This window comes from Oncorhynchus clarkii, unplaced genomic scaffold (genome assembly GCF_045791955.1).
Source record: "Oncorhynchus clarkii lewisi isolate Uvic-CL-2024 unplaced genomic scaffold, UVic_Ocla_1.0 unplaced_contig_14040_pilon_pilon, whole genome shotgun sequence".
Classification (NCBI taxonomy): domain Eukaryota; kingdom Metazoa; phylum Chordata; class Actinopteri; order Salmoniformes; family Salmonidae; genus Oncorhynchus; species Oncorhynchus clarkii.
In genome coordinates, this window is record NW_027261088.1 from 67,724 (window position 1) to 84,160 (window position 16,437).

The 16,437-nt window shown below is 50.0% G+C and overlaps 1 protein-coding gene across 3 annotated transcripts in view; it reads right to left on the minus strand.

Annotated features, from left to right (window-relative positions):
* LOC139404711 (protein Hook homolog 3-like) overlaps positions 1-16,437 on the minus strand; it is an 83,717-nt gene that overhangs the window by 53,277 nt on the left and 14,003 nt on the right. For all 3 annotated transcript variants that reach the window (XR_011633847.1, XM_071147343.1, XM_071147342.1), the window contains 2 exons: positions 13,378-13,541; positions 9,328-9,468 (listed from right to left, as the gene is read on the minus strand). Coding sequence is in view for 2 of the 3 variants with exons in the window: in XM_071147343.1 (XP_071003444.1) it covers positions 9,328-9,468; positions 13,378-13,541 (305 nt within the window). In the remaining variant the exon portion in view is untranslated. The remainder of the gene's footprint in view (positions 1-9,327; positions 9,469-13,377; positions 13,542-16,437) is intronic.

Sequence of the window (16,437 nt, forward strand, 5' to 3'; positions counted from 1 at the left end):
GTTAGAATGTAGGGGGTAGGGGTTAGGGTGTAGGGGTTAGGGTGTAGGTGGGTTAGAGGTTAGATTGTAGGGGTAGGGTGTAGGGGTTAGGGTGTAGGTGGGTTAGAGGTTAGAATGTAGGGGTAGGGTGTAGGGGTTAGGGTGTAGGTGGGTTAGAGGTTAGAATGTAGGGGGTAGGGGTTAGGGTGTAGGGGTTAGGGTGTAGGGGTTAGGGTGTAGGGGTTAGGGTGTAGGGGTTAGGGTTTAGAGGGGTTAGGATATAGAGGTTAGGGTGTAGAGGTTAGGGTGTAGGGGTTATGGTGTAGAGGTTAGGGTGTAGAGGTTAGGGTGTAGGGGTTAGGGTGTAGGGATTAGGGTGTAGGGGGGTTAGGGTGTAGGGTGTAGGGAGGTTAGGGTGTAGGGAGGTTAGGGTATAGGGGGGATAGGGTGTAGGGGTTAGGGTGTAGGGGTTAGGGTGTAGGTGGGTTAGAGGTTAGAATGTAGGGGTAGGGTGTAGGGGTTAGGGTGTAGGTGGGTTAGAGGTTAGAATGTAGGGGTAGGGTGTAGGGGTTAGGGTGTAGGTGGGTTAGAGGTTAGAATGTAGGGTGTAGGGGTTAGGGTATAGGGGGGTTAGGGTGTAGGGGTTAGGGTGTAGGGGTTAGGGTGTAGGGGGGTTAGGGTGTAGAGGTTAGAGTGTAGAGGTTAGGGTGTAGGGGGGTTAGGGTGTAGGGGTTAGGGTGTAGGGGTTAGGGTGTAGAGGTTAGGGTGTAGGGGGTAGGGTGTAGGGGGTAGGGTGTAGGGGGTAGGGTGTAGGGGGTAGGGTGTAGGGGTTAGGGTATAGAGGTTAGGGTGTAGGGTGTAGGGGTTAGGGTATAGAGGTTAGGGTGTAGGGGTTAGAGTGTAGAGGTTAGGGTGTAGGGAGGTTAGGGTGTAGGGGGGTTAGGGTGTAGAGGGTAGGGTGTAGAGGTTAGGGTGTAGGGCGGTTAGAGGTTAGGGGTTAGGGTGTAGGGTGGTTAGGGTGTAGAGGTTAGGGGTTAGGGTGTAGGGTGGTTAGGGGTTAGAGGTCAGGGTTAGGGTGTAGGGGGGTTAGAGGTTAGGGTGTAGGAGGGTTGGATTGACCCCAACCATGAAAAACAGAGGAACAGTCGTGTTAGAACGTTCATCAAGTCGGGGGGTTAGGGGGGTTAGAGGTTAGGGGTTAGGGTGTAGGGGGGTTAGGGTGTAGGGGTTAGGGTGTAGAGGTTAGGGTGTAGGGGGGTTAGGGTGTAGGGGTTAGGGTGTAGGGGGGTTAGGGTGTAGGGGGGTTAGAGGTTAGGGTGTAGGGGTTAGGGTGTAGGGGTTAGGGTGTAGGGGTTAGGGTGTAGGGGTTAGGGTGTAGGGGTTAAGGTGTAGGGGTTAAGGTGTAGGGGTTAGGGTGTAGGGGTTATGGTGTAGGGGTTAGGGTGTAGGGGTTAGGGTGTAGGTGGGTTAGAGGTTAGAATGTAGGGGGTAGGGGTTAGGGTGTAGGGGTTAGGGTGTAGGTGGGTTAGAGGTTAGAATGTAGGGGTAGGGTGTAGGGGTTAGGGTGTAGGTGGGTTAGAGGTTAGAATGTAGGGGTAGGGTGTAGGGGTTAGGGTGTAGGTGGGTTAGAGGTTAGAATGTAGGGGGTAGGGGTTAGGGTGTAGGGGTTAGGGTGTAGGGGTTAGGGTGTAGGGGTTAGGGTGTAGGGGTTAGGGTTTAGAGGGGTTAGGATATAGAGGTTAGGGTGTAGAGGTTAGGGTGTAGAGGTTAGGGTGTAGAGGTTAGGGTGTAGGGGTTAGGGTGTAGGGATTAGGGTGTAGGGGGGTTAGGGTGTAGGGTGTAGGGAGGTTAGGGTATAGGGGGGATAGGGTGTAGGGGTTAGGGTGTAGGGGTTAGGGTGTAGAGGGTAGGGTGTAGGGGTTAGAGGTTAGAATGTAGGGGGTAGGGTGTAGGGGTTAGGGTGTAGTGGGGTTAGGGTGTAGGGGTTAGTGTGTAGGGGGGTTAGGGTGTAGGGGTTATGGTGTAGAGGTTAGGGTGTAGGGGGTAGGGTGTAGGGGTTAAGGTGTAGGGGTTAGGGTGTAGGGGTTATGGTGTAGAGGTTAGGGTGTAGGGGGGTTAGGGTGTAGGGGTTATGGCGTAGGGGGGTTAGGGTGTAGGGGTTAGAGGTCAGGGTTAGGGTTAGGGTTAGGGTCAGGGTTAGGGTGTAGGAGGGTTGGATTGACCCCAACCATGAAAAACAGAGGAACAGTCGTGTTAGAACGTTCATCAAGTCCCTTCAGTGACTGGGCCTTGTCAGTCAGGGTTAGAGGTTGGGGTGTAGGGGGGTTAGGGGTTAGGGTGTAGGGGGGTTAGGGTGTAGAGGGTAGGGTGTAGAGGTTAGGGTGTAGGGCGGTTAGAGGTTAGGGGTTAGGGTGTAGGGTGGTTAGGGTGTAGAGGTTAGGGTGTAGGGGGGTTAGAGGTTAGGGTGTAGGAGGGTTGGATTGACCCCAACCATGAAAAACAGAGGAACAGTCGTGTTAGAACGTTCATCAAGTCCCTTCAGTGACTGGGCCACGCCAGTCAGGGTTAGAGGTTGGGGTGTAGGGGGGTTAGGGGTTAGGGTGTAGGAGGGTTAGGGTGTAGGGGGGTTAGAGGTTAGAGGTTAGGGGTTAGGGGGGTTAGGGTGTAGGGGTTAGGGTGTAGGGGTTAGAGGTTAGAATGTAGGGGGTAGGGTGTAGGGGTTAGATGTTAGAACGCAGAGGTTAGTGTGTAGGGATTAGGGTGTAGGAGGGTTAGAGGTTAGGGTGTAGGGGTTAGGGTGTAGGGGTTAGGGTGTAGGGGTTAGGGTGTAGGGGTTAAGGTGTAGGGGTTAGAATGTAGGGGGTAGGGTGTAGGGGTTATGGTGTAGGGGTTAGGGTGTAGGGGTTAGGGTGTAGGTGGGTTAGAGGTTAGAATGTAGGGGGTAGGGGTTTGGGTGTAGGGGTTAGGGTGTAGGTGGGTTAGAGGTTAGAATGTAGGGGTAGGGTGTAGGGGTTAGGGTGTAGGTGGGTTAGAGGTTAGAATGTAGGGGTAGGGTGTAGGGGTTAGGGTGTAGGTGGGTTATAGGTTAGAATGTAGGGTGTAGGGGTTAGGGTGTAGGGGTTAGGGTGTAGGGGTTAGGGTGTAGGGGGGTTAGGGTGTAGAGGTTAGAGTGTAGAGGTTAGGGTGTAGGGGGGTTAGGGTGTAGGGGTTAGGGTGTAGGGGGGTTAAGGTGTAGGGGTTAGGGTGTAGGGGTTAGGGTGTAGAGGTTAGGGTGTAGAGGTTAGGGTGTAGGGGGTAGGGTGTAGGGGGTAGGGTGTAGGGGTTAGGGTATAGAGGTTAGGGTGTAGGGGGTAGGGTGTAGGGGGTAGGGTGTAGGGGTTAGGGTATAGAGGTTAGGGTGTAGGGGTTAGAGTGTAGAGGTTAGGGTGTAGGGAGGTTAGGGTGTAGGGGGGTTAGGGTGTAGAGGGTAGGGTGTAGAGGTTAGGGTGTAGGGCGGTTAGAGGTTAGGGGTTAGGGTGTAGGGTGGTTAGGGTGTAGAGGTTAGGGTGTAGGGGGGTTAGAGGTTAGGGTGTAGGAGGGTTGGATTGACCCCAACCATGAAAAACAGAGGAACAGTCGTGTTAGAACGTTCATCAAGTCCCTTCAGTGACTGGGCCTCGCCAGTCAGGGTTAGAGGTTGGGGTGTAGGGGGGTTAGGGGTTAGGGTGTAGGAGGGTTAGGGTGTAGGGGGGTTAGAGGTTAGAGGTTAGGGGTTAGGGGGGTTAGGGTGTAGGGGTTAGGGTGTAGGGGTTAGGGTGTAGGGGTTAGAGGTTAGAATGTAGGGGGTAGGGTGTAGGGGTTAGATGTTAGAACGCAGAGGTTAGGGTGTAGGGATTAGGGTGTAGGAGGGTTAGAGGTTAGGGTGTAGGGGTTAGGGTGTAGGGGTTAGGGTGTAGGGGTTAAGGTGTAGGGGTTAGAATGTAGGGGGTAGGGTGTAGGGGTTATGGTGTAGGGGTTAGGGTGTAGGGGTTAGGGTGTAGGTGGGTTAGAGGTTAGAATGTAGGGGGTAGGGGTTAGGGTGTAGGGGTTAGGGTGTAGGTGGGTTAGCGGTTCGTCTGTAGGGGTAGGGTGTTGGGGTTAGGGTGTTGGTGGGTTAGTGGTTAGAATGTTGGGGTAGGGTGTAGGGGTTAGGGTGTAGGTGGGTTATAGGTTAGAATGTAGGGTGTAGGGGTTAGGGTGTAGGGGTTAGGGTGTAGGGGTTAGGGTGTAGGGGGGTTAGGGTGTAGAGGTTAGAGTGTAGAGGTTAGGGTGTAGGGGTTAGGGTGTAGGGGTTAGGGTGTAGGGGGGTTAAGGTGTAGGGGTTAGGGTGTAGGGGTTAGGGTGTAGAGGTTAGGGTGTAGAGGTTAGGGTGTAGGGGGTAGGGTGTAGGGGGTAGGGTGTAGGGGGTAGGGTGTAGGGGTTAGGGTATAGGGGTTAGGGTATAGGGGGTAGGGTGTAGGGGGTAGGGTGTAGGGGTTAGGGTATAGAGGTTAGGGTGTAGGGGGGTTAAGGTGTAGGGGTTAGGGTGTAGGGGTTAGGGTGTAGAGGTTAGGGTGTAGAGGTTAGGGTGTAGGGGGTAGGGTGTAGGGGGTAGGGTGTAGGGGGTAGGGTGTAGGGGTTAGGGTATAGGGGTTAGGGTATAGGGGGTAGGGTGTAGGGGGTAGGGTGTAGGGGTTAGGGTATAGAGGTTAGGGTGTAGGGGTTAGAGTGTAGAGGTTAGGGTGTAGGGAGGTTAGGGTGTAGGGGGGTTAGGGTGTAGGGGGGTTAGGGTGTAGAGGGTAGGGTGTAGAGGTTAGGGTGTAGGGCGGTTAGAGGTTAGGGGTTAGGGTGTAGGGTGGTTAGGGTGTAGAGGTTAGGGTGTAGGGGGGTTAGAGGTTAGGGTGTAGGAGGGTTGGATTGACCCCAACCATGAAAAACAGAGGAACAGTCGTGTTAGAACGTTCATCAAGTCCCTTCAGTGACTGGGCCTCGCCAGTCAGGGTTAGAGGTTGGGGTGTAGGGGGGTTAGGTGTTAGGGTGTAGGAGGGTTAGGGTGTAGAGGGTAGGGTGTAGAGGTTAGGGTGTAGGGGGGTTAGAGGTTAGGGGTTAGGGTGTAGGGGGGTTAGGGTGTAGGGGTTAGGGTGTAGGGGTTAGAGGTTAGAATGTAGGGGGTAGGGTGTAGGGGTTAGATGTTAGAACGCAGAGGTTAGGGTGTAGGGATTAGGGTGTAGGAGGGTTAGAGGTTAGGGTGTAGGGGTTAGGGTGTAGGGGTTAGGGTGTAGGGGTTAGGGTGTAGGGGTTAAGGTGTAGGGGTTAGAATGTAGGGGGTAGGGTGTAGGGGTTATGGTGTAGGGGTTAGGGTGTAGGGGTTAGGGTGTAGGTGGGTTAGAGGTTAGAATGTAGGGGGTAGGGGTTAGGGTGTAGGGGTTAGGGTGTAGGTGGGTTAGAGGTTAGAATGTAGGGGTAGGGTGTAGGGGTTAGGGTGTAGGTGGGTTAGAGGTTAGAATGTAGGGGTAGGGTGTAGGGGTTAGGGTGTAGGTGGGTTATAGGTTAGAATGTAGGGTGTAGGGGTTAGGGTGTAGGGGTTAGGGTGTAGGGGTTAGGGTGTAGGGGGGTTAGGGTGTAGAGGTTAGAGTGTAGAGGTTAGGGTGTAGGGGGGTTAGGGTGTAGGGGTTAGGGTGTAGGGGGGTTAAGGTGTAGGGGTTAGGGTGTAGGGGTTAGGGTGTAGAGGTTAGGGTGTAGAGGTTAGGGTGTAGGGGGTAGGGTGTAGGGGGTAGGGTGTAGGGGGTAGGGTGTAGGGGTTAGGGTATAGGGGTTAGGGTATAGGGGGTAGGGTGTAGGGGGTAGGGTGTAGGGGTTAGGGTATAGAGGTTAGGGTGTAGGGGTTAGAGTGTAGAGGTTAGGGTGTAGGGAGGTTAGGGTGTAGGGGGGTTAGGGTGTAGGGGGGTTAGGGTGTAGAGGGTAGGGTGTAGAGGTTAGGGTGTAGGGCGGTTAGAGGTTAGGGGTTAGGGTGTAGGGTGGTTAGGGTGTAGAGGTTAGGGTGTAGGGGGGTTAGAGGTTAGGGTGTAGGAGGGTTGGATTGACCCCAACCATGAAAAACAGAGGAACAGTCGTGTTAGAACGTTCATCAAGTCCCTTCAGTGACTGGGCCTCGCCAGTCAGGGTTAGAGGTTGGGGTGTAGGGGGGTTAGGTGTTAGGGTGTAGGAGGGTTAGGGTGTAGAGGGTAGGGTGTAGAGGTTAGGGTGTAGGGGGGTTAGAGGTTAGGGGTTAGGGTGTAGGGGGGTTAGGGTGTAGGGGTTAGGGTGTAGAGGTTAGGGTGTAGGGGGGTTAGGGTGTAGGGGTTAGGGTGTAGGGGGGTTAGGGTGTAGGGGGGTTAGAGGTTAGAGGTTAGGGGTTAGGGGGGTTAGGGTGTAGGGGTTAGGGTGTAGGGGTTAGGGTGTAGGGGTTAGAGGTTAGAATGTAGGGGGTAGGGTGTAGGGGTTAGATGTTAGAACGTAGAGGTTAGGGTGTAGGGATTAGGGTGTAGGAGGGTTAGAGGTTAGGGTGTAGGGGTTAGGGTGTAGGGGTTAGGGTGTAGGGGTTAGGGTGTAGGGGTTAAGGTGTAGGGGTTAGAATGTAGGGGGTAGGGTGTAGGGGTTATTGTGTAGGGGTTAGGGTGTAGGGGTTAGGGTGTAGGTGGGTTAGAGGTTAGAATGTAGGGGGTAGGGGTTAGGGTGTAGGGGTTAGGGTGTAGGTGGGTTAGAGGTTAGAATGTAGGGGTAGGGTGTAGGGGTTAGGGTGTAGGTGGGTTAGAGGTTAGAATGTAGGGGTAGGGTGTAGGGGTTAGGGTGTAGGTGGGTTAGAGGTTAGAATGTAGGGTGTAGGGGTTAGGGTGTAGGGGGGTTAGGGTGTAGGGGTTAGGGTGTAGGGGTTAGGGTGTAGGGGGGTTAGGGTGTAGAGGTTAGAGTGTAGAGGTTAGGGTGTAGGGGGGTTAGGGTGTAGGGGTTAGGGTGTAGGGGGGTTAAGGTGTAGGGGTTAGGGTGTAGGGGTTAGGGTGTAGAGGTTAGGGTGTAGAGGTTAGGGTGTAGGGGGTAGGGTGTAGGGGGTAGGGTGTAGGGTGTAGGGGTTAGGGTATAGAGGTTAGGGTGTAGGGGGTAGGGTGTAGGGGGTAGGGTGTAGGGGTTAGGGTATAGAGGTTAGGGTGTAGGGGTTAGAGTGTAGAGGTTAGGGTGTAGGGAGGTTAGGGTGTAGGGGGGTTGGGTGTAGGGGGGTTAGGGTATAGGGGGGTTAGGGTATAGGGGTTATGGCGTAGGGGGGTTAGGGTGTAGGGGTTAGGGTGTAGGGGGGGTTAGGGTGTAGAGGTTAGGGTGTAGAGGTTAGGGTGTAGGGGGGTTAGGGTGTAGGGGTTAGGGTGTAGGGGGGTTAAGGTGTAGGGGTTAGGGTGTAGGGGTTAGGGTGTAGGGGTTAGGGTGTAGAGGTTAGGGTGTAGGGGGTAGGGTCTACACCCTAGGGTGTAGGGGTTAGGGTATAGGGGGTAGGGTGTAGGGGGTAGGGTGTAGGGGGTAGGGTGTAGGGGTTAGGGTATAGAGGTTAGGGTGTAGGGGTTAGAGTGTAGAGGTTAGGGTGTAGGGAGGTTAGGGTGTAGGGCGGTTGGGTGTAGGGGGGTTAGGGTGTAGGGGGGTTAGGGTATAGGGGGGTTAGGGTGTAGAGGTTAGGGTGTAGTGGTTAGGGTGTAGGGGTTAGGGTGTAGAGGTTAGGTTGTAGAGGTTAGGGTGTAGGGGGTAGGGTGTAGGGGGTAGGGTGTAGGGGGTAGGGTGTAGGGGTTAGGGTATAGAGGTTAGAGTGTAGGGGGTAGGGTGTAGGGGTTAGGGTATAGAGGTTAGGGTGTAGGGGTTAGAGTGTAGAGGTTAGGGTGTAGGGAGGTTAGGGTGTAGGGGGGTTGGGTGTAGGGGGGTTAGGGTGTAGGGGTTAGGGTGTAGGGGGGTTAGGGTGTAGAGGTTAGGGTGTAGAGGTTAGGGTGTAGAGGTTAGGGTGTAGGGGGGTTAGGGTGTAGGGGTTAGGGTGTAGGGGGGTTAAGGTGTAGGGGTTAGGGTGTAGGGGTTAGGGTGTAGGGGTTAGGGTGTAGAGGTTAGGGTGTAGGGGGTAGGGTGTAGGGGTTAGGGTATAGGGGGTAGGGTGTAGGGGGTAGGGTGTAGGGGGTAGGGTGTAGGGGTTAGGGTATAGAGGTTAGGGTGTAGGGGTTAGAGTGTAGAGGTTAGGGTGTAGGGAGGTTAGGGTGTAGGGCGGTTGGGTGTAGGGGGGTTAGGGTGTAGGGGGGTTAGGGTGTAGAGGTTAGGGTGTAGTGGTTAGGGTGTAGGGGTTAGGGTGTAGAGGTTAGGTTGTAGAGGTTAGGGTGTAGGGGGTAGGGTGTAGGGGGTAGGGTGTAGGGGGTAGGGTGTAGGGGTTAGGGTATAGAGGTTAGAGTGTAGGGGGTAGGGTGTAGGGGGTAGGGTGTAGGGGTTAGGGTATAGAGGTTAGGGTGTAGGGGTTAGAGTGTAGAGGTTAGGGTGTAGGGAGGTTAGGGTGTAGGGGGGTTGGGTGTAGGGGGGTTAGGGTGTAGGGGTTAGGGTGTAGGGGGGTTAGGGTGTAGAGGTTAGGGTGTAGAGGTTAGGGTGTAGAGGTTAGGGTGTAGGGGGGTTAGGGTGTAGGGGTTAGGGTGTAGGGGGGTTAAGGTGTAGGGGTTAGGGTGTAGGGGTTAGGGTGTAGGGGTTAGGGTGTAGAGGTTAGGGTGTAGGGGGTAGGGTGTAGGGGTTAGGGTATAGGGGGTAGGGTGTAGGGGGTAGGGTGTAGGGGGTAGGGTGTAGGGGTTAGGGTATAGAGGTTAGGGTGTAGGGGTTAGAGTGTAGAGGTTAGGGTGTAGGGAGGTTAGGGTGTAGGGCGGTTGGGTGTAGGGGGGTTAGGGTGTAGGGGGGTTAGGGTATAGGGGGGTTAGGGTGTAGAGGTTAGGGTGTAGTGGTTAGGGTGTAGGGGTTAGGGTGTAGAGGTTAGGTTGTAGAGGTTAGGGTGTAGGGGGTAGGGTGTAGGGGGTAGGGTGTAGGGGTTAGGGTATAGAGGTTAGAGTGTAGGGGGTAGGGTGTAGGGGGTAGGGTGTAGGGGTTAGGGTATAGAGGTTAGGGTGTAGGGGTTAGAGTGTAGAGGTTAGGGTGTAGGGAGGTTAGGGTGTAGGGGGGTTGGGTGTAGGGGGGTTAGGGTGTAGGGGGGTTAGGGTATAGGGGGGTTAGGGTGTAGGGGGTTAGGGTACAGGGGGTTAGGGTGTAGGGGTTAGGGTGTAGGAGGGTTAGGGTGTAGGGAGGTTAGGGTGTAGGGTGTAGGGGTTAGGGTGTAGTTCCTACCTGAGTACATCCATCTCGTCCTTCAGTGTCTGGGCCTCGTCAGCCAGGGAGGTGAGCTCTTCATTCTGTCCTCTCAGCTCTGTCAGCTCCTTCTCCAACTCCTCACAACGGATACGATAGTCATCCTTCGCTGCCTCCAGCCTGCAGACACACCAGAGAGAGAGAAACGTACACCTCAGTCCAAACTGAAAACACAACTGATGACAGATACACAAACTCACAGGTCACTCAGAGCCTCAAAAACTTCAACTTGAGATTTCGAGCTGGCGAAGTTTACATTGTGAGGTTGTTTGAGGATGTTGTGCTCAGTTGGTCCGTGGGGGTAACAGGAGCCACAGAAAATGCCCCAGACGGACAATGGCCTATTATGGACGAGTGCCCAAACCCATAGTCCAGTGTTTCCCAAACTCGGTCCTGGGATACAGGTGTGTAAAGTTTTGTTTTTTTGCCCCTTTCACTACACAGCTGATGGTGATGATCATCAATCTTTGATCATTTGAATCAGCTGTGTACTGCTAAGGTAAAAATTGAAACGTGCAACCCGTCGTTTGGGAAACGCTGCCATAGTCTCCCAGTGACTCTCTCAGTGATGGCCCAGGGTCCTGTGGTGAACCAGACACCGTTGTGATGGCCCATGGTCCTGTGGTGAACCAGACACCGTGGTGATGGCCCAAGGTCCTGTGGTGGATAAGACACCATGGTGATGGCCCAAGGTCCTGTGGTGGATAAGACACCATGGTGATGGCCCAAGGTCCTGTGGTGACCCAGACACCGTGGTGATGGCCCAAGGTCCTGTGGTGACCCAGACACCGTGGTGATGGCCCAAGGTCCTGTGGTGAACCAGACACCGTGGTGATGGCCCAAGGTCCTGTGGTGGATAAGACACCATGGTGATGGCCCAAGGTCCTGTGGTGGATAAGACACCATGGTGATGGCCCAAGGTCCTGTGGTGACCCAGACACCGTGGTGATGGCCCAAGGTCCTGTGGTGAACCAGACACTGTGGTGATGGCCCAAGGTCCTGTGGTGAACCAGACACCATTGAAGACCCAGTCAGAGTGAGTGAGTCCCTGAGGTTCCGTGGGTGAGGGTGACACAGGCACCGTGGGTGAGATGAACCCAGGCAGTGTGATTTTTTACCAGCAGGGGCAGCGAGGGGGCTGAGGCCAACGCCGGGGGTTGGGGCCAAGGCCAGGGGGCAGGGTGAAAGGGAGGGGCAGGTAGTCCCAGTCCCAACTCAACAGAGACATCTCTGAGTGCCTGCTGTGAGTGCCAAATGGTTAGTGGCTGGTCTAGGATCAGTTGTCTTTTAGATCATGATGAATAACATAATGTGGACAAGGGAGAACTGATCCTAGACCAGTACTCCTACTCCGATAAGCTTTATTAATATCTATTATCTACAGTTTATTAATACAGGCCCAAGTCTTATTAATACAGGCCCAGGTTAATACTTATTAATACAGGCCCAGGTCTTATTAATACAGCCCCAGGTCTTATTAATACAGCCACGGGTCTTATTAATACAGGCCCAGGTCTTATTAATACAGGCCCAGGTCTTATTAATATAGGCCCAGGTCTGGACTGTAGAATAATAGAGAACAGCTTATTAATACAGGCCCGGGTCTTATTAATACAGCCCCAGGTCTTATTAGTACAGGCCCATGTCTTATTAATACAGGCCCAGGTCTTATTAATATAGGCCCAGGTCTGGACTGTAGAATAATAGAGAACAGCTTATTAATACAGGCCCGGGTCTTATTAATACAGCCCCAGTTCTTATTAGTACAGGCCCATGTCTTATTAATACAGGCCCATGTCTTATTAATATAGGCCCAGGTCTGGACTGTAGAATAATAGAGAACAGCTTATTAATACAGGCCCAGGTCTTATTAATACAGGCCCAGGTTAATACTTATTAATACAGGCCCAGGTTAATACTTATTAACACAGGCCCAGGTCTTATTAATACAGGCCCAGATCTTATTAATACAGGCCCGGTCTTATTAATACAGGCCCAGGTCTTATTAATACAGGCCCAGGTCTGGACTGGAGAATAATAGAGTACGGGGAACAGCTGATCTTCAGAGGTAAGACTGTCTCAGTTGATCCAATACTCTCAGCCTCCAGTATTTATGCTGCAGTAGTTTATGTGTCGGGGGGCTGGGGTCAGTTTGTTATATCTGGAGTACTTCTCCTGTCCTATTCGGTGTCCTGTGTGAATTTAAGTATGCTCTCTCTAATTATCTCTTTCTCTCTTTCTTTCTCTCTCTCGGAGGACCTGAGCCCTAGGACCATGCCTCAGGACTACCTGACATGATGACTCTTTGCTGTCCCCAGTCCACCTGGCCGTGCTGCTGCTCCAGTTTCAACTGTTCTGCCTTATTATTATTTGACGCTGCTGGTCATTTATGAACATTTGAACATCTTGGCCATGTTCTGTTATAATCTCCACCCGGCACAGCCAGAAGAGGACTGGCCACCCCACATAGCCTGGTTCCTCTCTAGGTTTCTTCCTAGGTTCTGGCCTTTCTAGGGAGTTTTTCCTAGCCACCGTGCTTCTACACCTGCATTGCTTGCTGTTTGGGGTTTTAGGCTGGGTTTCTGTACAGCACTTTGAGATATCAGTTGATGTACGAAGGGCTATATAAATACATTTGATTTGATTTTGATTTGATTTACACTAACATCTTTTGTATGAACACATTCCATTTTAAATGAATACGTGCTGCTGATGGGAGCTCAGGAGCTGGATATGTCTGGTGTTGGCCTCACTTAGATGTGTGTGTGTGTGTGTGTGTGTGTGTGTGTGTGTGTGTGTGTGTGGTGTGTGTGTGTGTGTGGTGTGTGTGTGTGTGTGTGTGTTGTCGTGTCTTTACTATCATTCACGTGATGATGAATATTTTATCAAATCAGTTAACGATATATAATATTATGATAATCAACTTAATTCTGTAACAATTAACTCATTAGCAATCTTGGGGCACCACTGAGTTTATTTAAACTTAACTCTTAAAGATATCTTCTATTTCAGTCATCAATCAGGCATTAATTAATTTACCTTCAGTCTCATTCTGAATGAAGTAAAAACTTTGGATATCTCTACAAACCCTAGCATAAATGATGAATCAGCGATACACAAACTGGCTTAATTATTTATTTACTAACCAACTAAATAATCACACAGAATTACATAAACACACAAACAGAATAGCTTACACATTGATGACTACATAATGCAATGAAAAGTCCCTAGTGGACTAAATGGCAGACACACTGGTGACACAAAATGGCAGACACACTGGTGACACAAAATGGCAGACACACTGGTGACACAAAATGGCAGATTCAAAAGGCTCAGGGAGAAATCCATAGCTCTTTAACCAATCAATCGCTCAGTGAGTTACAGCCTGTTTAATAACAGAACTACTACAACTTAACCTGAAAATAGCTGTGCAGCGACGCTCCCCATCCAACCTGACAGAGCTTGAGAGGATCTGCAGAGAAGAATGGGAGGAACTCCCCAAATACAGGTGTGCCAAGCTTGTAGCGTCATACCCAAGAAGACTTGAGGCTGTAAGGTGCTTCAACAAAGGACTGAGTAAAGGGTCTGAATACTTATGTAAATGTGATATTTCCATTTGTTTTATATTTAAAATTTTCAACAACTGTTTTTGCGTCGTTATTATGAGGTATTTGTGTGTAGATGTATGAGGACATTTAATAAAATTACATTTTAGGCTGTAACGTAACAAAATGTGTAAAAAGTAAATGGGTTTGAATACTTTCAAATGCACTTTATGCATCTTAAACACAAAATGATTCTGTAGGACTGTAATTGCAGGTGGCACGAGCAAAGCATCTGTGACAGAAACTGAATGAAACTGCCTTGTAAACGAGAAACTCATTCATACTGTTCTTAAGGTGGGGCTGAGAACCAGATAGGTCACTACCTCCCTTCTTCACTTCCTGGACCTCCCTCCCCACCCCCATCTCTCTCCCTCCCTGCCAAGACCTCCTCTACCCCCCAGCCTGGACCTAAGGGTGTTACCTGAAGGTCTCCTCCTGGAGATGTTCTAGCTGTGTCTGCAGCTGCAGGTGCCTACGTCCTACAGGACTGTTCAGGTCTTCTATGGAGTCAGACTGGTTGAGACGCTCCATGAGGATCTGGTTCTCAGCCAGGAGACTACCCCTCTCCTCCTGTAGCGCTGCCACCTGGTGGGGAAGATTTGTCATTACACATACCGACCATCTGCGATTTACTGAAAGTCTTTACAAGAAAATTGGACTTTTCTCTTTTGTAAACATGAAAAGTACAGTAATTAAAAATCTGAATTGTTCTTCAACAGCAAATTATTATTATTTTTTTTTTTTTCATGACCACATTTTATGATCACAAACAATTGATTTCAAATCAGGAAAAAAGCAAGCACACAAAAACAACACAACTAAACCCACAAACTCTTAGTACAGTGCAAACTGGGCAACATGCTTTTATATGGCCTTCTCAACAACGTGATGGCAGGATCAAACTCACTCCACACAGAAGCCAAGCAGCAGTGGTGTGTTTGAGAAACAGCCAACTACTGTGTATGACTTCATCAAAACAGGCAGCTTAAGTGAAATGTACCTTAACAGCTGATAAAGCGACCTAACCCTATAACACAGACCTACTGCACTGTGAAACACCTAACCCTATAACACAGACCTACTGCACTGTGAAACACCTAACCCTAGAATACAGACCTACTGCACTGTGAAACACCTAACCCTAGAATACAGACCTACTGCACTGTGAAACACCTAACCCTATAACACAGACTTACTGCACTGTGAAACACCTAACCCTATAACACAGACCTACTGCACTGTGAAACACCTAACCCTATAACACAGACTTACTGCACTGTGAAACACCTAACCCTAGAATATAGACCTACTGCACTGTGAAACACCTAACCCTAGAATACAGACTTACTGCACTGTGAAACACCTAACCCTATAACACAGACCTACTGCACTGTGAAACACCTAACCCTAAAACACAGACTTACTGTACTGTGAAACACCTAACCCTATAACACAGACTTACTGCACTGTGAAACACCTAACCCTAGAATACAGACCTACTGCACTGTGAAACACCTAACCCTAGAATACAGACTTACTGTACTGTGAAACATCTAACCCTAGAATACAGACTTACTGCACTGTGAAACACCTAACCCTAGAATACAGACTTACTGTACTGTGAAACACCTAACCCTAAAACACAGACTTACTGTACTGTGAAACACCTAACCCTAGAATACAGACTTACTGCACTGTGAAACACCTAACCCTAGAATACAGACTTACTGCACTGTGAAACACCTAACCCTAGAATACAGACTGTACTGTACTGTGAAACACCTAACCCTAGAATACAGACTTACTGTACTGTGAAACACCTAACCCTATAACACAGACTTACTGTACTGTGAAACACCTAACCCTATAACATACAGACTTACTGCACTGTGAAACACCTAACCCTAGAATACAGACTTACTGCACTGTGAAACACCTAACCCTAGAATACAGACTTACTGCACTGTGAAACACCTAACCCTAGAATACAGACTTACTGCATTGTGAAACACCTAACCCTAGAATACAGACTGTACTGTACTGTGAAACACCTAACCATAGAATACAGACTTACTGTACTGTGAAACACCTAACCCTAGAATACAGACTTACTGTACTGTGAAACACCTAACCCTAGAATACAGACTTACTGCACTGTGAAACACCTAACCCTAGAATGCAGACTGTACTGTACTGTGAAACACCTAACCCTAGAATACAGACTTACTGCACTGTGAAACACCTAACCCTAGAATACAGACTTACTGCACTGTGAAACACCTAACCCTAGAATACAGACTTACTGCACTGTGAAACACCTAACCCTAGAATACAGACTTACTGTACTGTGAAACACCTAACCCTAGAATACAGACTTACTGCACTGTGAAACACCAGTTCAACAACAAACATGTCTCTCTGGAGCCAGAAAGAATCACATCTTAAAGTGAAGGAACTCTCTTCTCCAGCCACAATACCTTACTGCTCTGTCATAGACTTACTACTCTGTCATAGACTTACTGCTCTGTCATAGACTTACTACTCTGTCATAGACTTACTACTCTGTCATAGACTTACTGCTCTGTCATAGACTTACTGCTCTGTCATAGACTTACTGCTCTGTCATAGACTTACTACTCTGTCATAGACTTACTGCTCTGTCATAGACTTACTGCTCTGTCATAGACTTACTGCTCTGTCATAGACTTACTACTCTGTCATAGACTTACTATTCTGTCATAGACTTACTACTCTGTCATAGACTTACTACTGTCATAGACTTACTACTCTGTCATAGACTTACTGCTCTGTCATAGACTTACTACTCTGTCATAGACTTACTGCTCTGTCATAGACTTACTACTCTGTCATAGACTTACTGCTCTGTCATAGACTTACTACTCTGTCATAGACTTACTACTCTGTCATAGACTTACTGCTCTGTCATAGACTTACTACTCTGTCATAGACTTACTGCTCTGTCATAGACTTACTGCTCTGTCATAGACGTACTGCTCTGTCATAGACGTACTACTCTGTCATAGACTTACTGCTCTGTGAAACACCTAACCCTAGAATACAGACTTACTGCACTGTGAAACACCTAACCCTAGAATACAGACTGTACTGTGAAACACCTAACCATAGAATACAGACTTACTGTACTGTGAAACACCTAACCCTAGAATACAGACTTACTGTACTGTGAAACACCTAACCCTAGAATACAGACTTACTGCACTGTGAAACACCTAACCCTAGAATACAGACTGTACTGTACTGCGAAACACCTAACCCTAGAATACAGACTTACTGCACTGTGAAACACCTAACCCTAGAATACAGACTTACTGCACTGTGAAACACCTAACCCTAGAATACAGACTTACTGCACTGTGAAACACCTAACCCTAGAATACAGACTTACTGTACTGTGAAACACCTAACCCTAGAATACAGACTTACTGCACTGTGAAACACC